Below are 24,517 nucleotides of genomic sequence, written 5' to 3'. Positions count from 1 at the left end.
CACTGGCATTTACTTTCCTTTCACATTACCAGACTATCAGTCGCTGATCCTTAGAAATCCTGTTGGCTTTTGATTCATGCGGGTATATGTGCACATTAGCTAGCAATGTGCCTGTTTGTGCCTTGAGGCATGAGGATTCCAGAAGGTGACCAGGAAAATGGGGTGGCACATGGATTAATGACGTAACCCACCAGATCTACTAGATCAACCAATCGCTCACTGGAGTGACAGGCGTTGCTGGAGATCAGTCCTACATCCAAACAGGTGCGTGATCAAAGTTTTGGAGCGTTACCTGAGATATTCTTCTTTCTATATTCTTGATTTAGATGAACTGTTAAAGGATTGCTGAACAAAATATGATGCATGGCTGTGATGTAAACGCTGTACAATAAGGTCACACACTAATGGTTGAGGTACAGAGAAAAGAAGAACAAACATGTGATTCAAAGTCATGTTTCATGCCATGTTATTCAGCCCTTTATAATGGTAGTAATACAAAATTTGACACTATATAAACTGTCACATAAATAAATAAAAGTATCCTGAGTGCATACGTGGGTCTGGAGAAGTCCCTGTTATATGCTTGCAGATTTCATGACCAGAGCTGAAAAAACACCTGATGCGATACGGATATTGTTTGTCTGTGTACCATTGAGTAAAAACAAGTAATCCACTATTTTTAATTGCATTGTTTTTTATTTGATAGAGACGAGATTGCTTTTTAATCAAACCCAACTCTTTTTGAAAAATATCTGAATAATGAGCATAAAATCACAGCAAACTGACGAGTATTGAAGGGCAACAAAAGACGATATAGCAGTGTACGAGTAATTCATTTAAAATGTGTATCTTATTTAGGTACAGAAGCACAATTTGATAAATGTTCTTATTAAACATGATTATTACAATATATGTTTCAAATACAGGCAGTCAATAAAGGTTAAATTAAACAAGCAAATTGCTTTTAGATGCTATCATCCGACAGTCATGTGCTTGCCATAAATGTCAATTTTCATGTGCAAGCAGTTCATTTAGTCCTAGTTTTTTAAATGTTTCAAGTGTCTTTGGTTTCTGTTTTCCAGATCAGTGTTTGCAGGACTACAAATACCTGAAAGGCAAATGCAATAGGTCTGACTTTTACGTTCTGTTTGAAGACTAGCAGATGAAGATGTTAACTGTGTTAGATATTTTACTGGCAGCTCACACAATCTGGTCCTCAGCCACATAGATGGCCGCTATGTTGTCCATTCTAAGTCTATTATTATTATAAAGGTCTGGTTATCCCATTATGTGAAATGAAAAAAAATATTAGGTTTTGCTGCACTTTCTCTCACTAAAATTGCAAATGTCCTTGAGTTTAATCAAATACATCATGTGTTATGAAAGACAGTTATTATCAACTACAGGCTTTTGAATTCACTTAAAACAACCAATGGCTTGAAGCAACTCTCCTTTTGTCCCTTTCTCTGTATGGATTGTAGTAGCTCTGTGAGAGAGTGACTCTGGCAGATACTAAGTAGAGGACAATACCAGCTAATGAAAACGAACACAGGAAAATGTGGTATTTCTGCTGTCACCATAATTCAAGATTCAGTCCTAAGTCTGAAAGATAATTACCACAGCAATGTAAATGGCTAAAGAAAATAACATGCTTTTTTGTTTAGACTTTCCCTATATTACAAGTATGAAATACTTTCACAAAAATAAACAATGAATCATTTTGCCAATTTAACAAACATAAACAGCTTTGGCAAGGGGAGAGCTGTCTTCAATTGGATCGATGCCCAACAACTTGCGAGTAGCAGAGTTCCAGTCTTTCCCCAGGTCTAGTCGGCCGCAGATCCCTGGATATTGTCGATCAGTGTTTCTTGCCCATTGTGTGGCCTTGGAGAGACGCCAATAATTGTCACTGGAGATCAACATTAAAAAAAAGTTACTTTTCAGAAAACTACTTATGGCCCAGCTGTCAATTTGTAAATTAATAAGTGCTCAGACTCAGAATTCTTGTTAAAAGGCCACTGCAGCACCTGCCACCTTCTGTAAAACACATACATATTTTCTATCAAATTAAGCCTGTTTTGGGATTTGTAAGCTAGTGATGCTTGTGTGCTGAACTGGCAGAGTGATGCTCAGAACAGCAAGAACACAGTTCTGTGAGCTTTCCAACTGAACTGGCTAATCCATGGTGTGGGCTTCATAATGCAGACTAGTCACTTAAAAAGCTCTCAGAATTGAGCATGCTCTACCCTGGTTAGTTCTAAATGAGTTCTTGGTGTGTGTGACAAGCAGTGGTCCATCCACCTATTTCCCATGTGCGGCAAACAAATGTTCAGGTGTACCTTTCTCGACTGTGTGTGCAACTGAGTAATGGTGTGCTACCAGGCTAACAAGGAAGGGACGGTCTACTTGCCAGTGAGCACACACTCATAGGATTTGTTGACAAATATTTCCTGAAGGAACATTGCCATTGTTGTTAAATACACCCAGGTTCCTTTGTGGGACACAGGATAACCCTATATTTATGCCTAAGCTTCTCAATGAGGCAGGCCGAGCCAGTCATCTGTACATTCACATTTAAACTATGCAAATCAATGCATAAACAAATGTTATCCTTCTCCTTACACTCTCAGTCATAACAGATAGGCATAATAAAGACTAACGCACAAGTTACTTACCATCGGTAATGATATATCTGTAAGAATCATTAATTATAGATTCCTTACCTTAGAATTACCCTCAGGCGTCATACTGGATCTGGGAAGTTTTTCGGTCATCAGTACCTCTGCGCGTCGGAAGGTGGCATCGGTCGGCTCCGCATCCGTCGGCGGCGGGATGACATTGCGGCAGCTACTTAGACACCACCCTCGCGCGCTGACGTCAGTTCTGTACATGACTTACCACGCCAGAAACACAGAGCCTGCAAGACACTGACCACTGGTGCACAAAACTAGGGCCCTGAAAGGATGTCCTTAACCGTAGAAATCAGTGCGCAGAATGGGGAGGACGGGTGGGGCGGTAAGGAATCTATAACTAACTAATGTTTCTTACAGATATATCATTACCGAAGGTAAGTAACTTGTGCATCTGAAAGAAACACGTTAGTTATAGATTCCTTACCTTGAATAGATACCCCAGCAATACCAACCCAGGTGGTGAGTCTGCAAACCAAGATCACACCAGAAAGTCCTGGAGAACAGAATGGCCTAAGAAGCTGTCTCTCCGGACTTGGCTGTCCAGGCAGTAGTGTTTGGTGAACGCGTGCAGGGATGCCCACGTGTCCGCCTGACAGATGTCATTTAGAGAAACTCCTCTTCCCAAGGCTGTAGTGGCTGCCGTCGCCCTGGTGGAATGGGCGCGTAGCCTGACAGGAGGCTTCGTTTTAGCCAGAGAATAACAAGTCTTAATACAGGATATGGAGGCGGAAAGAAGGGAGGCAAAGTGATGGTCTGACTGATGTGGAAGGCAGTGACCACCTTAGGAAGGAAGGATGGACGTGTCCGGAGAACCACCTTTTCCGGATGAACAGAAAGGAAAGGAGGCTTGGAAGGAAGAGCCTGGAGCTCACTCACCCTTCTAGCAGGAGTGATGACTACCAGGTAAGCAGTCTTAAGAGTCAAGAGACGTAAGGGACAGTTATGAAGCGGCTCAAAGGGAGCGCACATTAAATAAGTTAGTACAAGATTCAAGTACCACTGAGGCATAACAAAGGAAAGAGAAGGGTGGTCTGGCAGCCGAAGGAAGGCAGAGATGGTTTAAAGATAGCCCTTGATTGTGAGAAGTTGGCCTGATATATAATGTTCACTATTCTAGTGAGCACTTTGTATCAGTCCAAACAACCCTTATTGATGATTGGTTGTAAGTCAACCTGATAGACCAGCTATCCTAGTAGCATGGACACGAGCAGTCTTTAGGCTAAACTCTAGAGGGCGTGTTAAGCCAGCTGTTTTACCATCACATTTACCCCTTGAACACCAAGTGAAAGGACACCACACAAGTTGTTATGAAAAAATAAAGTATATTTATTTATAACAAGACTACCCTGGCTCTTTATGAGACAGGGAGCTAAGCACACAACAAAACTCTTACGAAAATACTTAAAGTCGCACAATTTACACAAATGCCCGAGGGGCACGAAAAACCATATACTACAAAAGTGGAATGCGAATTACTAGCAGGTAAGTAACTATTCTCATAGGCTTTAGGATCGCTAGGACTATTCTACTGAACCTTCAGATTACAAGCAGGAGGCCTAGGGACGTCGTGTGCAGAGTGGGAACTCTCACGCGTAAGGCGGGAAAAAGTCTATGGAGGCTAGTAAAAGCAAAGTTAGTGTTCTCGGGCGAACCCGACTAGGTAGAGCTGAAACGACAAAGGATCCTGACACTTAGATAGTTAAGCTATGCTGGAGCACCGAAATGCTTAGGTTACCTAGCCCAGGGGCTGCGGCTGCATAGGTCTGAAAAGACGTCGGGAATCCTCGTTGCAGTCTATGGAGCCTGAAAGAAGAAGTTGCTGGCAGGCGACCAGTGAAGAAGTTCGTGGTGATCCAAGCCTGGATCGATGAAGAAGGAGACCTGTAAGCAGAGGGGACCAAGTTCTGAATCACTAGCCAGTGATTAGGTGGGTACCAGAGTGGCACCGGACGAAGTCACCTCGACCAGGTGAGTGGGCAACGCTGGGCTCTGCAGTCTCTCGGACCAGGAGGCGTTCTCGGCGACCAGGATGGAGGTGCGAGCTGTCCCGCTGAGATATCTACTGTCGACGTCGCTGGACCCAGGATTGGGGCAACAACTCTTGGCAAATGCAAGCCCACGCGGTGGACTCAAGATGGCGTCTGGAGTGGACCAGGAGGGTCCGGGGTGCTCCTCTGTTGGAGGGGAGCAAGGGCCAGTCTGGAGCAACCAGACCAGCGGTGTTGTCGTCGTAGTTCGTCGTCAAAAGGGTCACTAGCCAACGGGCAAGTGACCTGGACAACGCGGTGAGCAGCAAGGAGCAGAAGGGCCCCACGCAGATCTCGTGGATGCATGGGGGCTGTACTTCGGTGCTGGAGCTGCTCAGGGTTGGGGCTTCTCGGACCCCAAAGCACTCAGTTGAGGGTCACTCGGTGGTCGTGCTGGGCAAGCGTCGTGCAGTCTTGAAGATGGCCGGTCCCTCGAGGTCTCGTCACACCCACGGGTCTCAGCTGGACTGATGATGCAGGTAGAGGTCAGAGGTGCCAGGGAAGCCGGTTCTCGTCGAGCTGGGCAGTCTTGATCCGGAGGAGAGACTTACAGCAGACCGCGATGCTTGGATGGTGCCTGCAGGTGCAGGGTGACTACTCCTTAGTCACAAGGGAGACATCTTAGGAAGAAGTCTTGAGTTCCTTTCGTGGAAAGTAGTTTCAGGATTCAAAGATGATCTGATTTGGAAGGGGGCCTGCTCCTACCTTTATCCTGAGAAAGGGGGCTGGCACGCGACTAAGTCCTGCCCTATGGGTGGGACTAGGAGGGGGGTGGTTACACCCCTCTCCTTTGCCGGGCTTTTCCCCAGATCAGGGGCTGGAGTGCCCCTGGAACTGGTTCAAGCCGGCCTATGCATAGTGAGCACCGGGGTGCCACTTGCAGTCACCTTCCTCTAAAGCCCTGCCTACCTGGGATAAACAAAATCCTGTCTGGGACGGTGCTGGCACCGCCCCTGACAGGAAACCCTTTGTCCAGGCCTCCGTTGCTGGAAGGACTCCCAGCAGCAGGAGGGCAGACTTGTGTCTCGGTGGCAGCATCCATTTTGTGGAGCTGAGGCTTGAGTAAAATTTAACCGGGGTTACAGCTATCAACATGTCTTCTCCCTCTAGACGGGTGGAATGCTACCCCCGTCGCCAGAACTGGCGAGGGGGTAGTATTCCAAAGCGTATGACACCTTACACGACATGTTTAGATAATGTCAGACCAAAGTTACCATAACCGCGAGGATTATAAGGCACTTAAGAGTATATGGTCTGACGCTATCATGGAAACGGCTAAGGGATAGATCCCGAAGGCCGCAGACAGGCTCAGCTCATGCCAGAGCACTATCTCACACGATTCCAAGCACTCTGCCTCCAGGATTGTTAAGGCCTGCCATAGGAGTGACTGATAGGAGATCTGTGTGCCCATTTTAGGTTTAGATATAGGTATACTATATCTAAAGCAAAGGGTGATTACACCACCTTGCCCCAGCTGTCAAGCAGCCAGTTGTGTCAGTTTTGGATGGCCAGCCAGGGGTGGCATAATACATGCTTCAGCCCCTGGTAGGCCCTGGGTACACCTATGCCCTGGATACCTAAGGTACACTGTACAGGGACTAATAAGGTGACTCAGTATCCAATCAGATATGTACCTAGGGTACATGGAATCCATTTTAACAGAGAGAGCAGTGGGCCTGGGGTCCTGAATAGCAGGGCCCCAGGTCAACTAAGTCAGAAAACCAGCAAAACACCAGGCAAAAAGTTGGGGGCAACCATAGTCAGGGATCTACCGTCCTACATAGATAGTACCCAGAGCAGAGCCCTGCTGGGCTAAAGAAAGAAGGAACAAGAGTACTTCAGAAAGAGGGGCAGAAAGGAGATCCACAGCCTTTGCTGTGCACCATGCTACAAATTTGTTCCACCGGCAGGCGTATACCGTCTCAGTGGAGGGACGCCTGGCTGCCAAGATAACGTCACAGACTTCAGGAGGCAGGTCGAAAGATGTCAACTGCCACCGCTCAATCTCCAGGCAAGGAGGTGGAGACTGTACAGGTCCGGGTGGAAGACCGTCCCCCTGCTGCTGCCACAGAAGATCCTCCCAAAGAGGCAGTTTGATCGGAGGATCGATGGCCATGTTGAGCAGCTCGGGATACCAGACTCTTCGTGCCCAATCCGGAGCCACAAGAATGACTTGGGCCCGGTCCCGCCTCATCTTCTTCAGGACTCTGGGCCGAAGTGGTATAGGCGGAAAGTCGTACAACAGACCGCAACTCCACTCGCAAAGAAAAGAGTCGCCGAGTGAGTGCCGCCTTGGAAATTCCAATGCGCAGAATTGCTGACCTTGCACGTTCTCTTCGAAGGCGAATAGATCTAATCAAGGCTCTCCCCACTGTCGAAAGAGATCTTGCACCACCTCCGAGTGAAGACGCCATTTGTGATCCATCATGCACCTGCAGCTGAGTTCGTCCGTCCTGGCGTTCAGAGAACCTGGCAGGTGTTGAACCACCAGGGATATGCCCTGATGTTGCAGCCATGTCCAGAGGCGGAGGGCCTCCTGAAATAGGGTACACGACCCCACCCCGTTTGTTGTAGTACCACATGGCGGTGGTGTTGTCCGTGAACACCTGCACTACTCTTCTCCGGACAGAGGGAAGGAATACTTCCCATGCAAGACGAATCGTCCGGAGTTCCAGAATGTTGATGTGAAGCCCGGACTCCGCCGGATACCAGAGGCCTCTGATCTCCGCCTCCCCCATGTGGCCGCCCCATCCCAGAAGAGATGCATCTGTCACCACAATGTGGTCTGGTTGGGGAAGGGAGAGGAATCTGCTATTGACCGAATCCTGGTTCGTGAGCGACCACTGCAGTTGTTGTGCAGTGCCCTTCGAGATCTGGACGCAATCGGACAGATTCCTGATACTTTGCCCACTGGAACTTCAGGTCCCACTGCAGAGCCCGCATATGCCACATGGCATGATCAATCAGCAAGAGGCCATGAGGCCCAGCAGCCTCAGGGTCATTCTGACCGAAACCCGGGATAGAGGCTGAAAGATCGGAATCATAGCCCAAATATACCGGACTCGCTGTTCGGGAGGATAAACCCGAAACCGCGTCATGTCCAGAACCGCTCCGATGAAGAGGAGCTTCTGAGAGTGAATCAGGTGCAACTTCGGCACATTGATGGAGAACCCCAATGAATGCAGGAGGTCGGCCATAGTCTGGAGGTGGGAGACGACTGTCTGGGGCAAGCCCGCCTTCAACAGCCAGTCTTCGAGATATGGGAAGACTGAAACCGCTAATCTGCGCAGATGAGCTGCAACCATCGCCATCGCTTTTGTAAACACCCGAGGGGCACTGTTAAGGCCAAAGGGAAAAACGGTAAACTAAAAGTGCTCGTGGCCTACCGTGAACTGCAGGTAAAGCCGGTGGGCCGGGGATGTGAAAATAAGCGTCCTGAAAGTCTGATGCTACCATCCATTCTTCCAGGTCGAGGGCAGACAAGACCTGAGCAAGCGTCAACATCTTGAACTTCTCTTTCCGGAGGAAGCGACTGACATCCCTGAGGTCCAAGATAGGATGCCTGCCCTTGTCCTTCTTGGGGACCAGAAAGTAGTGGGAGTAACAACCACGACCTAACCTGGGACAGGAACACGCTCGATGGCTCCCTTGGCCAAGAGAGCCGTAACTTCATTCTGGAGAAGGGCCATATGATCCTCCGACATGCTGTGGTATTGCTGTGGCTTGGCTGAAGGTGTAGTCTCGAAGAGCAAGAAGTAGCCCCTTCGGACTATTTGCAAAACCCACCTGTCCGACCAGTGGGGGAGGTGATGGTGAATCCTGCCGTCCACTGGCATTTGATGGGCCTGAAATGTCGGACTAGGAGGGTTTGGATGCTGCTGCAGAGGGGGGGGTTGGTGGACTGATCCACCTGCTGGCCCTCAGAACCACACCGGTTGTTTCCACGTCCCCGGCCGTGCGAAGGTTGGGTAACTTGCTGCGGCCTGTGGCTCTGGGCGGGACATAGCGGGGTGCTCCTTCCGTAGCCGACTGCGCCACACGGGTGGAGAGGCAGAAGGACTTGGCCGTAGCCCACGAGTCCTTGAAGCACTCTAGGGCGTTGTCTGCTTTATCGCAAAAATGGTGGCAACCATCAAAGGGCATATCCATCAAGGTGTTCTGAACATCCCCTGAAAAGCCAGTGGACCTCATCCATGTGTAGCGACGAAGCGCTACAGACGTTGAAATGGCCCTGCCCAGGGAGTCAGCGGTGTACAGCCCACAATGTATCATAAACATTGCTGCATTCCTCCCGGCGGCAGCAGCCTTGAGAGCACTGCCCGGGCCTCCTCCGGACACTGAGGCAGCACTTGTGCCACCGTATCCTACACTGAGTGTGAATAACGGCCCAAGAGACATGCAGTGTTTACGAACCGTAGTCCTAGGCAGGCGGAAGACAAGATTTTGTTGCCAAGGTGGTCCAGCTTCTTGGATTCCCTTTCCGGTGGAGTGGTAGGGAAGGCGCTCTTCAGGGTGGGATGTTGGGAGAGGAAAGTGGGATCACCTGGAGCTGGGTGGTGGTGTCGGGCAATCATTCTGTCCACAGGAGTAACCGTGTTGGGCCTGGACCACGTGCCCAAAAGGACGTCCGTGAGCACCTCATTAAACGGCAGCAGGGGCTCCGAATAGCTCGCAGTCGGTTGAAGCACCTCAGTCAGAAGGTTAGTCCTGACCGCCTTGAAGGAAGCTCGAGATTGAGAGCCTCGTCCGCCCTACGCAACACCACTGCGTATGATGCTCCCTCCTCCGTGGCCACGGTGGGAGGGGCAACATGCCACGGTCAGGGGAGGTGTCCAAACCACTGGCATCCCCCAGTTCTTCTCTCCAGTCCTGCTCAGTGTCCAACTGGTTATTCAAAGGGTCACCTGACCCTTCCCAGTCCTACTCATCATCCTCTGGGTGCCATTGTGGTTGAAAAGGGATCCCAGGAGGGAACAGGGGCATAAAAACCCCAACCAAAGTTTGTCCAACTCCGTATCCACGTCGGGATGGAGGCCGGGGTCGATGCCGGCCGGGGGGGCCGACCGTCGTCGAACGCGGTAGTGGTGCCCTCGGAAGCTCCACCGGTGGAGGTGTAATGAGGTCAACCGGCGCAGATCCGAATCCAGGCCTGGATCCAAGAGGGGCCAGCGGCGCCAAGGCCGGAGCCACCGGTAGCGAAGACCTAGGACCCCCAACTGAGTCTACAAGGCCTAAATGCGCACCGGCAGGGTCGGTCCGCCCAAAGATGGCATGCATCGCCTCTTAGAACGTACGAAGCTGGCGAGAGTCGCTCCGGGTCCCGGAAAGGGAGGTAAACTCGGAGTTGACTCTTCAGGTGCCTCTTTGGATAGGCCGACCGACGAGGAGAAGTCGAAGAGTGACAATGCTTCTTTGACTTCTTCTTATGCTTCGACTTACCCGAACGCGAAGACTTCGATTATTTGGAACCGGAATGGTGGTGGCTCAGCGACTGGTCCCTCGTCCTCCCTCTTGACCGGGACCTCAAACGGCGTGGAGCCGACTGCTGGTGTTCAAGCAGCTTTCGGGACCGCTCCCGCAAAGCCTTCGGCGCCATCGACCGGCAGTTGGAGCACGACTTGGGGTCGTGGTCGTGCTCCAGGAAAAAGAGGCACAGAGGGTGCAGATCCGTCACCGACATCAGTCGGCTACAGGAACCGCAGGCCTTGAAACCGGGCATCCCTCCTGCACCTTTTTGGAGTCGGAGACTCAAAACAAGAAGTCGACAAAAGTCAAGAAAAAGTCAAAGTAAAAAATTTACTGAGGTACCGCTGTTCCCGGATCTGCGCTGGCTGGCGCGGAAAAAGAAAGAACTGACAACAGCGCGCAATGGTGGTGACTAAGTAGCTGCCGCAACATCATCCCGGCGACCACGACGCTGATGAAGGAGCCGGCCGACGCCACCTTAAGACACGCAGAAGTACTGCTGACGAAAAAACTTTCCGGATCCAGTCTGACGCCCGGGGGTAATTCTAAGGTAAGGAATCTATAACTAACGTGTTTCTTTCAGATCAGCAGAATTACAAATGCTTTGTAGAATAGCCCCACCCTCAGCGTTTTGTGATTGGAGGGAGCAGTGTCATATTTTATGATGGTAAATCATCAAATTTCCCAATATAGTTTGAAAAATACCACTGACCCTACTAGAGGACAAAACACAAGGGTAAAGTTCTGTTTTGTTTTTTCTACCAGATAGTATTAATCCATTTTCTAATTCTAACACTTAACCATTCGTAAAGGGTATGCAGCCCACGGAATTCCCAACTACCTCAGAAGAATCCCCCCAGCTTGAAAATATTATTTTGATACGCTCCAGTCATTAATCAGAGGCTCTGCTATTTGAAATCTCACCACCAAGAAACCAAGGTAATCAAGCGGCACAGAACTAGTTACTTACCTTTGGTAACACCTTATCTGGTAGAGACTATTTCGCTGCAGATTCCTTACCTTAGAATAATAGCCAGGTATCAGATTGGATCTAGAAACGTTTCAAGCAGTACCTCTGGGCGCCACGAAAGTGGCGTCATTCGTCTCTGTGTCGGCATCATTTGTGGTGCCTACAAAGGCACCATACCAAACTCTGACATCAGTTACTTCTTGCGACCTTTCCCAAATAGAAACGCAGAGCCACAAAAAATTGCTAGGGCACCAGTCTGCAGAAAATAAGCACATCAATAGGGTAATCCTTTAAGGGGAAATCCATTTGCAAGGTGGGGAGGTTGGGAGGGCTGGTAATGAATCTGGAGCTAGACAGTCTCTACCAGATAATCAATAAAGAAAGGTAGGTAACTTGTTCATCTGCTAGAGACTTCTAGCCGCAGATTCCTTACATTAGAACAGATACCCAAGCAAAACCGCCCTGAAGGTGGGTCTGCGAACAGATAAGGCCAGGGTTCTCCAAAGTCGGTCCTGGAGAGCCAGATCCATGCCAGATTTTTAAGATAACTACAATTATCTAAACAGAGATGTGCTAAACATTTGGCACAGATTTGGCCCTCCAAGACAGACTTTGGAGAACCCTGGTTTAGAACAAAAAGTACTGTATGGCTGAATGAGAAAAGTGTCGGTCAAGATTAACCTGACTGTCCAGTCAGCAGGTCCGTAGTAAACGTGTGCAGAGATGCCCACATTCAAGCATGACAGATGTCCAGGACAAGGTCTGTGCGAGCTAATGTAGTGGTTGCAGCTTTGGCTCTGGTGGAATCAGTTCACAAGTCTTCAGTAGGTTTCTTCTTGGCCAGTGGCCAGTAGGCTTCTTCTTGGCCAGTGCATAGCAGATTTTAATACAGAGCACAATCCATCAGAAAAGCTGTATTGATTGTCAATAAACAAACATGGCAATTGCTCGAAGGGCACATACATGAGGAAAGTGAGAGCCAGGTTCAGGTCTCAATGGGGCATGATTAAAGGTCTTGGATGGAACGTATTGAAGTCCTTTTAGAAAATGAGTTACAACAGGTAACTTGAACAGGGGGGTTGATCCAGCAACTGCAACAGAGCAGATATCGTCGAGAGATATCAGTGCCCAGAGCAAAGGCTTGCTGGGCCAATGAAAGAACACCAACAAAACCTGGGAAAAGGGTGCAGAAAGTGGATCATCAAATTTGAAATCACTCCAAGCCACAAATTCTTCCCAACAGCAGGCATATACTGTGTAGGAATGTAGAATCGTTCTGGCATAAATACCCCCACATTTTGCCTGATTTCAGTTGGTTTTGACTATAGTTCACTGGGATCCTGCTAACCAGGACCCCAGTGACTGTGCCGTCGCCTCTAAATTTACTGGTAAGTACTTTGCACACCCCAAAATTGGCATACTGGGGAACTATTATAAGCCCCTAGTATATGGTACTGAGGTACCCATGGCATTGGTACACCAGGGTTCTCCTAAGGGCTGCAGCATGTATTGTGCCACCTATCAGAGCCCATGCAAACGGTGTCTGAAGAGCTGCTATTGCAGTCTGCATGACAGGGTTCATGCACCCTTCACTTCAGATATAAGGTTTCCCTTATATCCCAGTCATTGCACTTAAAACCTACAAATCACCCCTAAAGTAGGCCCTTCAGTCCAAGGGCAGGGTGCATGGTTCTAAGTGTGTGGGATACATTGTGCCTGCAGAGGTACCCCCACCAACCCCTGACTCCCTTTCTGGGCTTTGTAAGTGTGGGACACCCATAATAAAGTATGTAGCGGACACTCGCAAGTCAAGATGTCTAACTACATAATGGCTGCCCGAACCTGGTCATGTTTGGTACCAAACATGTTAGAATCATTCAATTACATCAAATCCAGTGTTATTTGCATGATACCATGTACTGGAGGGCTCCTTAGAGGACCCCCCCAATACCTACCTGTTTAACCTTACAGGGTATGACTGCCAACTGGTGCTACTGCCGACCCAAGACAGTGTTCTACCGCTCCTGCTAATGTGCTTCACTGGGGATGGGGAAGCAGAACAAAGGATTTCCTGCAAAGGGGAGGTGTGAAAACATCAGCTTTAGAGTTAGGTATGGTGGGGGTGCTTCCGAGTGCCATCAGACTCAATTGAAGGACGCATTTGGAGTCCTCCATGCCTCAACTAGTGTTGCCCAGTTCAGTAGCCATCAGGTCCCACTCTGGCATGAAACTACACAAAAGACAGGGAAGTGACCACCCCCCTGTCCAGCTCCTCCCTAGGGAGGTGCCCCAGAGCCCCTCCAGGTGGCCACTTGATTCTACCATGTTGAATCTTGGCCCCTGGGAGCATCTGACTGGCTAGGACATCTAAGTAGCGTCCCTGATCCCCTCTGATAGGTGGGTCACCAGAGAAGAAGTTTTTCCCCTTTTTGGGGTTACTTAAGGGCTGGTCCTTAGATTTGTTACAACAACATCTTCTGGAACCGACTGATTGTCACTGAAGATTGTTCAAAGACTCTTCTGCTGGTGGACACTGGACCTCTGTTTTTCTTTAAGCCAGGACTCACAACAAGACTGCTCCCAGTAGGAAGAGTCCTACTGCATCTTCATCACTGTGCTTCTCCAAAAATCTGCAACTACTTTGGCCTCACATCCTCTGAGTCACCAAGGACTTCTAGCCAGAAGGAATCTCCCTTCAAGTGAAGGAGTCACTTCCCTGTATCGGCAGGTACCTCAATGTCGCGACCGGTTTGCTGATCCTGGTGTCCCAAGGACATCGCCCGGCTCTGCAACACAGGTGGTGGTTTGTTGGGTCTCCAGAGGCCTGACCAGTCTTCCCTGCAAGTTGGGAGACTGTAATCCCTCTCCAAACAACGGTGACCGCCTCCCTGTGCACCATGTCTCTTTGACGTTGCCAAGGTTATATATTTTTTTAAATCCTACTTTATTAATTTTCAGACTTTGCCAAGGTTTGTTGATTCTCTGCATGGAAGAGCTTCAAGCACCAAGCAGCCCCTTCCTTCAGCACTTCACAGCTCCAAGCACGTCATCCTGCCTGCGTCTCTTGCCTTGTAGAACTTCTTCTCCTGTGTGCTGCTGGGGCGTCCTTGCGACCTCCTGTGCCTGCTGCCAGAGGGTCCTCGAGGGTGCTTCCTTGATTCCTCTGGCTCTCGATCGTGCTGAGGGCCGGTCCTGACTTACCCTTGCTGGGCTAGTCCCTCAGACCTTGCTGGTTTGTATCCCTGCAACTTCACCCGCGAACCATTGTTTGCATTTGCCAAGGCTTGTTGGTCCTGCCGGCCACGGACTGTCCTGCACTCGTCAACCGGCGTGGGATAGCTCGTGATAGGCCTGGTCTTCACAGCTGCTGTTTTTTTCTCACTGCCCCTCAACGAAAAACTTCAACCAGGGCCGGCATTGTGCTTCTGCTCCTCCTGGTCACTTCCGGGAGGTTTGGCTCTGACCCCTCTGCTTTCAGGTTCTTCTTATCTGGATTTTTTATTCTGGTTCCACCAGCCTGGTCAACGAGATACACAAGTTACTTACTTGTGTAACAATATATCTGTAAGAGACATTAGTTAGTGATAGATTCCTTACCTTAGAATATCCCCAGGCGTCAGACTGGATCCGGAAGGTTTTTTTCGTCAGCAGTGCCCCTACACGTCGGTAGACGTCGTCGTACGACTCCACGTACGTCCCTGGCATCGTAGTCGCTGAGATGACCTCGCTGGAGCTACTTGGATGCGCCCACGCGCGCTGACGTCTGTTCTGTACAAGACTTTCCGCGCCAGGAACGCAGAGCCATGCAAGATACTGACCATCAGTTCGCAGAACGGGGAGGATGGGTGGGGCGATAAGGAATCTATCACTAACTAATGTCTCTTACAGATATATCGTTACACAAGTAAGTAACTTGTGCATTCCTTACCTTAGAATAGATACCCCAGCAATACCAATCCTGGTGGTGCGTCTGCGAACAAATATCACACCAGAAAGTCACGGAGAACAGAACGGCCAGAGAAGCCGTCCATCCGGACTGGACTGTCAAGGCAATAATGCTTGGTAAAAGTGTGCAGCGAGGCCCACGTGGCTGACGGACAGATGTCTTGCCGGGGGACACCGCGTCCCAATGCAGTAGTGGCTGCCGTCACCCTGGTAGAATGTGCGCGCAACCCCATAGGAGGTTCCTATTTAGCCAGAGAATAACAGGCCTTAATACACAAGACGACCCAGCGGGAGATAGTCCTCTTGTGCACAGCCGGGCCTTTCTTGGCACCTACGTAGCCAACAAAGAGCTGGTCATCCACCCGGAACTGTTGTGTGCGATTCAGAGAAAGTTAAAACACACGTTTTGGGTACAGACAGTGGAGCCTCTCTTCCTCTCTGGAAGGGTGCAGAGGCGGAAAGAAAGTGGGCAAGGTGATAGTTTGCCCAATGTGAAAATCAGTGACCACTTTTGGCAAGAAGTAAGGACGAGTGCGAAGCACAACCTTGTCCGGATGGACTGACAGAAATGAAGGCTTACAAGAAAGAGCCTGGAGTTCACTCACACGACTAGCTGAGGTGATGGCAATCAGGAAAGCAGTCTGTAAAGTTAACAAACGAAGGGGACAGTTGAGAAACGACTCAAAAGGATCACACATCAAAAAGGTAAGTACCAGATCCCACTGCGGCATCACAAACGGAATAGGAGTGAAAAGGTGAGTAATGCCTTTGAGAAATCTATTAACAACAGGGGACTTGAAAAGAGAGGGCTGATCAGGGAGCTTGAGAAAGGCCGAGATTGCAGAAAGGTAGCCCTTAAGAGTGCCCAGAGCAGATCCCTGCCGGGCCAGAGAAGTACAAGTTACTTACCTTCTGTAACAATGTATCTGGTAGAGACGATTCTAGCCGCAGATTCCTTAACATAGAATTATCTGTCCGCTGTCCGTGTACATGACGTGAGCGAGGTCACATAAGTCCCACCCGGGTGTGCCTACGTCAGTTTCCTTTGGAGAATTATTCTGCGCCACAACGCGGACCCATCAGAAACAAAACTGTGAGGGTATGGGAACAGTGTGCGAAAAGAGCAGCAACCCTGAAAAGTACGGAGATATCCACCATGGAGGCAAAAGAACAAATGGAAAAATGTCATGGCAAACATTTAGCAAGTCTGCAACCACAATCAATAACAGTGAAGGGGAACAAGTCTGGAACAGATAAGTCACGACAAACTACCCCAAGACAACCCCAACAGAGAATGTTGCATCCCCTGTAAAGAACTAAGGGCAGCGGCACGGTCAAGAGACCCCAACACAGAGGACTGCAGAGGAGTCAGAACCCCTAGCAATGAAGGGGGAATTCACAAGTAGGCCCCACCTTGAAATAACCAGAGCGTAGGGACGCAGAAGTACATGTAATGTCATCCTCCAATGACCAGAAAGGAAGGAAAGGAACAATAAACAGGACGAAGCAGCCTGCCAGGAAGTGAAATAAGGCACTCACAGAAGACAAGCCACCCAAGGGAGGCGAGTCCAGAAGACCAAGCTGAAGGTCTTCGCAGGACGGGGAGGAAGGGCGGGTCGTGAAGGAATCTGCGGCTAGAATCGTCTCTACCAGATACATCGTTACCGAAGGTAAGTAACTTGTACATCTGATAGAGACTACTAGCCGCAGATTCCTTAACGTAGAATAGATACCCTAGCCATACCCATAGGGAAGGGGAGGGGTCAGCGAGGGAACCTCACCAGCTTGGAAGAAAACAGAGCCCCCACTGGGGATGTGTCATGGGGACAGGGAGGAAGGCCCAGTCCCCAAAAAGGAGAAGAGAACTTTACCAGCCTGGAAGAACACAGGGCCCCAACCGGAGATGTGTCACAGGGACAGGGAGAACGCCTCAGTCCCCACCAAGCAGAAGTAAACAAGAAAAGGAGGAGAAGTGGAAAAGGAGGCAGAACCTGCCTCAAAAGAGCACCCACAGCGAAGTGGACAGCAGAACGAGCATCAGTTCCGAGGCAGAGGACAAGCAGGAACGGCCCCACCACCAAGAAGAGTATATGTGAGAAGAAGACACAGGTGTGTAAACTCCAGCAGAGCCAGGGACAGGAGCACGTAGGTACACGCTGAGGCCCAGGGAGGTGGACTATAATGACCAGGGGTGCGCAGAAGGCAGCGGGACATACCATGAAGTAATGTGCCCAGAACACGCCAATCATAAGACTAAGACAGAGGTAGGGGAATCTCCAAACAAGCCCCAGAGAAGGATTGTCCCAGTGGCACAACCAGGCCCACAAAGAGAAGCGGGACCGGCCAAAGATAAAGAGTACAAACCAAAAGCCGCCAATCAGTACACAGGAGATCACCAGGGATATCCTAGTCCCCCTGGAACACAAGGTAGAGGACCAAGCCAAAGCGTTGGAATATAAGGTTAAAACACTAAGACACAACGCCGCAAACTGCATGATCCAAAATACGTTTCATTCCACTCTTCCCAAAGTCATCACACAGAAATGCAATAGGAAAAACACTGCACCCTGGTATAGCCCTCAACTAAGATTGCTAAAACAAACATGCCGTCGACTTGAAAGAACCTGGAGAATTACTCCCTCGAAAGACACAAAAGATACATATAGACAAGCTATCAGGAGCTATAAAAAGGAGATAAAAGAAACGCAGGCTAAATTTTATGAGGAAAAAATAGCCACTGCTGCTAACTCCCCCAAAGAGATCTTTCGAATAGCGAAAACTTTGATCCCTCCGGCACAAACACCCCCTTCCAGGGAAGGAGCCCTGGAACGCTGTAACAAACTTGCAGTGTTCTTCAAAGAAAAAATTGAGATAATATATAACACCTTTCCCTCTAATCAAACCGATATAGATGGCCAGCATCTCACTGATTTAACCGAAGTGCCCATTTTAGATCACTTGGACCCTTTGACGTTAGAGACACTTGTTACAATCATTTGTAAAATAGTCTCAGGTTCTCCGACAGATGCTGCGCCGCCCAAACAGTTAAAAGCAATAATTAAATATGTCCAAACTACCATAATGGAGATATTAAATCTCTCCATGTCGACAGGTATAGTCCCTTTATCATGGAAGTGTGCAAAGGTGAAAGCACTAATCAAAAAGCCCAGTCTGGATCCTTCCATTCTATCTAATTATCGACCAATTTCCCTCCTGCCATGGCTTAGTAAATTGGTGGAGAAACACGTAAATAACATTCTCACCAATTATCTCGAATCGAACAGTCTGTTGGATGACACCCAGACTGGGTTTCGACCAAACCATGGAACGGAGACTGCATTGTTGTTAGTAACAGAAGAGGCAAGGAAATTGGTAGACGAGGGATGAAGGGCAGCTATCTTCTTGCTGGACCTCAGTGCAGCGTTCGACACGGTCAAACATTCCATCTTGATCAACCGTCTCAGAATGAGCGGGGTGTCGGGCGCTGCACTGAACTGGATTACCTCCTTCCTCAGTAATCGCCATTTCCAAGTCTTTGAGGGAGATGTAGTTTCATCTACTCAGATGCTGGAATGTGGGGTTCCACAGGGTTCGGCATTGAGCCCAACGCTCTTCAATGTTTATATGAAGCCGTTGGCAGCCGTAGTACATCCATTCGGCATTAAGATCGTCAGCTACGCAGACGATACCCAACTAGTGGTATCGCTGGGCCAAGACGTGGGCTCGTCTGATGAGCTGACACCCTGCCTTGAAGCAGTGGCCGGATGGATGAAGGACTCCTACCTCCGTCTTAACGGAGAAAAAACTGAAATCGTGTTGTTTATACAGTGCCGCCCCTGCTTCCATCATGCCCCCATGGCCCACATGTCTGGGTCCAGCTCCGCTACCCAAACCGCACATAAAGAGTCTGGGAGTGTGGCTTGATGACAAATTGACCTTCAATCACCAAGCCACAATATTATCAACAGCCTGTTAAGGATGATACGAAAAATTCTCCCTCTCCTCCCTTTTGTAGCACGAAGGATTATGATTCAGACTCTAATCCTTTCCCGGCTAGATTATGGGAACTCCCTATACTTGGGAGCTCCACTGTCCACCATTAACAAATTACAGGTGGTACAAAACAGTGCAGCCAGACTGCTCCTTCAGGTCCCCAGGAGACAATCGGCCAAACAAGCCCTCCGTCAGCTACATTGGCTACCAATGAATGCCAGAATTCAATTTAAAACACTATGCATAGCCTATAAAGCCTTCTGGAAAACAGGCCCTAACATTCTTCACCCCTTAATAACACTCTACCTACCATCTAGGTCGCTTCGATCCAGCAACCAATTCTTGGCCTCTACCAGAAAGATAAAGAAAGCAAGATGGGGGGCCGCTCTTTCTCACATTCAGCGGCTAAATTGTGGAACGCCCTTCCCCAGTCTTTAAGAGAGATACGTAGCCTGACTGCCTTCCGTAAACACTTGAAGACACATCTTTTCAACTAGTAGTCTTCACTGAATTGACACTCTTGGTTCTGAAGCGCTGCGAGGCCTCCGGGTAGTTAGGCGCTATATAAATATTCTTTCAATTTCAAGTCGGTCTGGCGATCCAGAGGCTGAAAAGGGAAGTCGAAACGCACAGAAACAGACATCCCTCAGGAACACATGGCAAAATGCACAACAGGCAAGCCCTGTATATGAAGGATAGAAGCCCCATCGCATACTGAGCAGGACAGAACCTGGAGCAGCGCAAGCTGCGCTAGCGCTAAAACAGAAGCAAAATAAAAGACCGCACCAAGCGGCAAACAGTTAGGCCAGGAAACACGAGGAACCCGAGAAGGGATTCACACCTGCCCAGCTTAGGACAGAGCTATACAATAGCCTACAAGTACCCCACCTAGGGTATGGCATGTCCCAACAAACCATGGGAACATCTCTTAGGGAAAAAATCCCGCAGCAGCGGTAAAGAAACAAAAGGAACCTGCGGAAGCACCACAGATGGCTTACCAATCAGTCAAAATAACACAGAAGTCCCAATCTGAGGACCCATATGGCTTTACCAACAGCAAAAAAAAAACCACACCACTAGATCAAAAGGGCTGTACCAGCAGCCAACGGCAGAGGGGCAAATGAAGGACCCTGAAGGTATCCACACAGAACACACAGGCGGCGAACCAAAAACTAGGCAGAAACAGCAAAGTGGGATAAATGCCTCCCATAAGGCACCTGAGTACCAACAAGCCAAAGCCTACGGCTGAGGAGGAGGAGGCGGAGGACGGAGCCCTGCAAGAAGTCTTTGAATAGCGGAATCCGCATGGGTGTTAAACAAAAGCACCTCATCAAATGGCAGGTCAACCAGACACCTCCTAACATTCTCAGGAAAAACACTGTCCCGCAACTACGCATGACGGCGGAGAGCCACAGAACTAGTCATAGTGCGAGCTAGGGAATCAGAAACATCGACGGCTGAACGAAGAATAAACACAGCCAACTCCCGACCGTTGTTTGGGGTCACGGTGATCGCAGTTGCGCAGGCACGCGCTAATCCACGTAAAGACTTCAACTGTCAGCAGCCTCGGCACATCGCGTCAGACGCAGCATAGCCCAGCGCGTCTCACATGATGCGGAAATGCAGACTTAGCCAGGAGGCAGACGCTGCCGATTATTCCGCTGGTTCGTTATTCCTTGGGCCGCAGTTCCAGTTTCTCATGATCGGGTAAGGGTGCTTTGAGCACCGCTGTCCTGTTACCATCTCCGGATTCCTCGAGTGTGTGCAAGCTCCCTGGTGTGACCCTGAATTACCGGAGTAGCGGTACCCGATTTTCCCTTCATTTGGCTGAGCTCATTATTTCTTTCACTGAGTTCATGCGAGGGAGATATTCGGATACTATCCTTGGCCTGAAAGCTTTTGTACTTATTTTTGGCTTTATTCTGAGGGTATAGCTTTCCTTGCGATGGCGAACTTTCATCATCAAAGTTTTTGCCGGGGAAAGTCTTTACCTCAGATATATACTTACTGACATAGGGGATCCTATTCAGTACCGTTTGGTGTACTATTACTATGCGGGGAGGGGGAACATCCTTTACAACGCAACTTTTACAACGCACTACCATTACGACGCAACTTTTACAACGCAAGTTATTACAACACATTGCGCTGGGGGACGCTTTAGGATAGGGAATAAGTTCATTTACTATCCAACACCTTCCCTACTATTCACGGGGACTGGAGTTGGAATAGTAAATTAAACTATTCACTATCCAGCGCCCCCCCAACGCAAGTCGTAGTAGCGACTTGCGTTGTAAAACCTGCGTTGTAAAGGCATGCGTGGTAAAAGCATGCGTTGAAACGTCATACATCCTGCGGGGAGAGTGACGTAACTCTTCTCGTTTTCTGGATATTATCTGAGTTCGTCTGCCCTGGCGTTCAAATAACCTGCCAGGTGTTGAACCGTCAAGGAAATACCTTGACGTTCCAGCCATGTCCAGAGGCGCAGAGCCCTGCCTTGTTTGTTGTAATACCACATGGCGGTGGTGTTGTCTGTGAACACCTGCACCACCTTCCCCTTGACAGAGGAAAGGAATGCCTTCAGTGCAAGAAGGATCGCCCGAAGCTCCAGAAGGTTGATATGGAGATGGAACAACGCCCGAGACCCGAGGCTTCTAATCTCCGCCTCCCCCATGTGGCCGCCCCATCCCAGGAGAAGAGACGCATCCGTCACCACTGTGTGCTCCGGTTGGGGAAGAGAGAGGGATCTGCCGCTGACCCAATGCTGATTCGTGAGCCACCACTGCAATTGTTGTGCAGTTCCCTCTGGACGTAGTCGGACAGGTTCCCCTGATGCTGCGCCCACTGGAACTGCAGGTCCCACTGCAGAGTCCGCATATGCCATCTGGCATGGTTGGTGAGCAGGATGCAGGAGGTCATGAGGCCCAGCAGCCTCAAGGTCGTCCTGACCGAAACCCAGGACAAGGGCTGAAAGATCGGAATCATGGCCCGAATGTCCCAGACTCGCTGTTCAGGAAGATAGACCCGAAACTGCGCCATGTCCAGAACCGCTCCGATGAAGAGGAGCTTCTGAGAGAGAAACAGGTGTGACTTCAGCACACTGATGGAGAACCCCAGCAAATGCAGGAGGTTGGCCGTAGCCTTGAGGTGGGAGATGGCTGTTTGGGGTGCGCCCGCCTTCAACAACCAGTCGTCGAGATAGGGGAAGTGAACGGTAAACTGAAAGTGCTCGTGGCCTACCGTGAACCGCAGGTAACGCTGGTGGGCCGGAAGGTCGGGGATATGAAAATAAGCGTCCTGCAAGTTCAACGCTACCAACCAGTCTCGCGGGTTTAGGGCAGACAAGACCTGAGCAAGTGTGAGCATCTTGAACTTCTACTTCCAGAAGAAGCAATTGACGTTCCGAAGCTCTAAGATAGGACGCAGGCCCTTGTCCTTCTTTGGAACCAGGAAGTAGTGGGAGTAACAACCACGACCTACTTCTGGTGTCGGAACGCGCTCGAAGGCCCTCTTGGCCAAGAGGGCCGTAACTTCCTGCTGGAGAAGTGCCAAGTGATTCCCCAATATGCGGTGGTACTATGGTAGCATGGCTGGAGGGGTAGTCTCGAAGGGGAGGGAGTAGCCCCTTCGGACAAGCTGCCGGATACACCTGTCCAATGTGATGGTGCGCCAGAGGTGGAGGTGATTGCGACTCGTGCCGACCACTGGCGTCTGGTGGGCCTGAAAGATCGGACTAGGAAGGTTTGGAGGCAGTGGCTGAAGAGGGGGTTGTGGACTGACCTGCACGCTGGCCCTGCGACCCGAGTCTGCGGGTCCCACGTCCATAGCTGCACTGAGACTGTTGCTGCGCTGGCCTGTGGCTCTGAAACTAATGTGCCTGGGCGCCCCTTGGTTGGCCACGAAAGGCCCAAGGACTTGGCCATAGCCCGTGAGTTCTTAAACCGTTCCAACGCGAAATCCGCTTTATCACCGAACAGGCGAGTGCCATCAAAGGGCATGTCCATCAATGTATTCTGGACATCCCCAGAAAAGCCAGTTGTCCTTAGCCAGGCGTGACGGCGTAGCACCACTGTCGTTGAAATCACTCTGCTTAGCGAGTCAACAGTGTCAAGACCACACCGGATGGTGAACTTGGCTGCGTCTCTCCCCTCAGCAATAGCTTGGGAAAGTATTGCCAGAGCCTCCAACGGACACTGAGGCAGCACTTGCGCAACCGTATCTCACACAGAATGGGAGTAACGGCCCAAGAGACATGCAGTGTTCACAGACCGCAATCCTGAACTGAGGGAAGAGAAAATCTTCTTCACAAATTGCTCCAGTTTCTTGTATTCCCTGTCCAGAGGTGCATAAGGGAATGCGCTTGGAGACGCAGAGGCTTGGACAACCAAGCTCCCGGGGTGGGGTGTTGGGAGAGGGAAACGGGGTCGCCCGGGGTCGGGTGATGGCATCAGGCCACATTCTTGTCCACAGGAGCTTGAGGTGGAGAGCCTCGCCCGCCCTACGCAACACCAGTGAGTATGAACCACCCTCCTCCGTAGCCATGGTAGAAGTGAGGTTCCGTGACAATTGTAAGTGATGTTTTCGACTCGCACGAATATGGTCGAGTCTGGTATCTAAGAACCGCAAATGACGAGTTTAGTAAGTATACGCAGTTTCGCTGTGCTAACTTAAACCGTTCGTTTGATATGTGGGTTTTTCATCTGTACCCACGGGTTCCATCTTAGATACGGCATCCATTTTGTCTCTTGCCCTCAAGTAGCCAGCGAACGGACACTGTCCGCTTCGTTACCTTGGGACTCTCAAGATATTTGTGGAAGACACATGTTCTTTGTAAATATCTTTTACGATGAGGGGGATGATACTGTAAGGCAGATGGCCCCGCTTTTGCCGTGCCGGTTTATTGTCTCAGCCGTGCATCTCATTAGGCACGTCCCTTTGATGCCTGTATCTCGTGTTTCCCGATACCTCCCCTTTTACACCCTTTTCGATCTCCCCACTGTCTCCATCTTCCTCTGCACCTGTCTTTGTCCCTATTTCGATCTGTTTTACTGCCGATCGGAATTCACTAATGTTGGGAAGATGGGTTTTTACAGTTGGGAACCGCCAAATGTTTCCGCACTTATGTTCCGGACCTTATGTGTACCAAAGTGACCAAAGCGACCCCTCTGGGGGATAATTATGGGAACCAGGTTGTAAACTTTTGTGTACCATGTTGTCCTATGAGTAAATTCTGTATAAAAGGAGCGCTCCACAGAACCAATTTGAAGCAGTCTCCCCAAGTTGCACGTGTTGTACTTGTTGTGACTTCTGTGTTCCCTGCAGTAAATAAACCTTGAATCTTTGACGCCGAAGGAAGTGTCCCGTGTCTCTGTAGTTTGTGCGCCGAAACAGGTATCCCATGAAGGTTATAGGTGTTGTTCCCT

General features: G+C 49.6%; 1 protein-coding gene across 4 annotated transcripts in view; it reads right to left on the bottom strand.

The window, feature by feature from the left end:
- Positions 1 to 676: 676 nt before the first annotated feature.
- Positions 677 to 24,517, bottom strand: part of PARP4 (poly(ADP-ribose) polymerase family member 4) — a 2,216,130-nt gene continuing 2,192,289 nt past the window's right edge. For all 4 annotated transcript variants that reach the window (XM_078657066.1, XM_078657067.1, XM_078657068.1 and 1 more), the window contains one exon: positions 677 to 1,909. In XM_078657066.1, the coding sequence (XP_078513192.1) occupies positions 1,729 to 1,909 (181 nt within the window). In that variant the 3' untranslated portion in view covers positions 677 to 1,728. The remainder of the gene's footprint in view (positions 1,910 to 24,517) is intronic.

This window comes from Lissotriton helveticus, chromosome 8 (assembly GCF_964261635.1).
Source record: "Lissotriton helveticus chromosome 8, aLisHel1.1, whole genome shotgun sequence".
Classification (NCBI taxonomy): Eukaryota; Metazoa; Chordata; class Amphibia; order Caudata; family Salamandridae; genus Lissotriton; species Lissotriton helveticus.
Note: the sequence above shows the minus strand (reverse complement) of the source record. Positions and strands in the feature narration are given on the sequence as shown.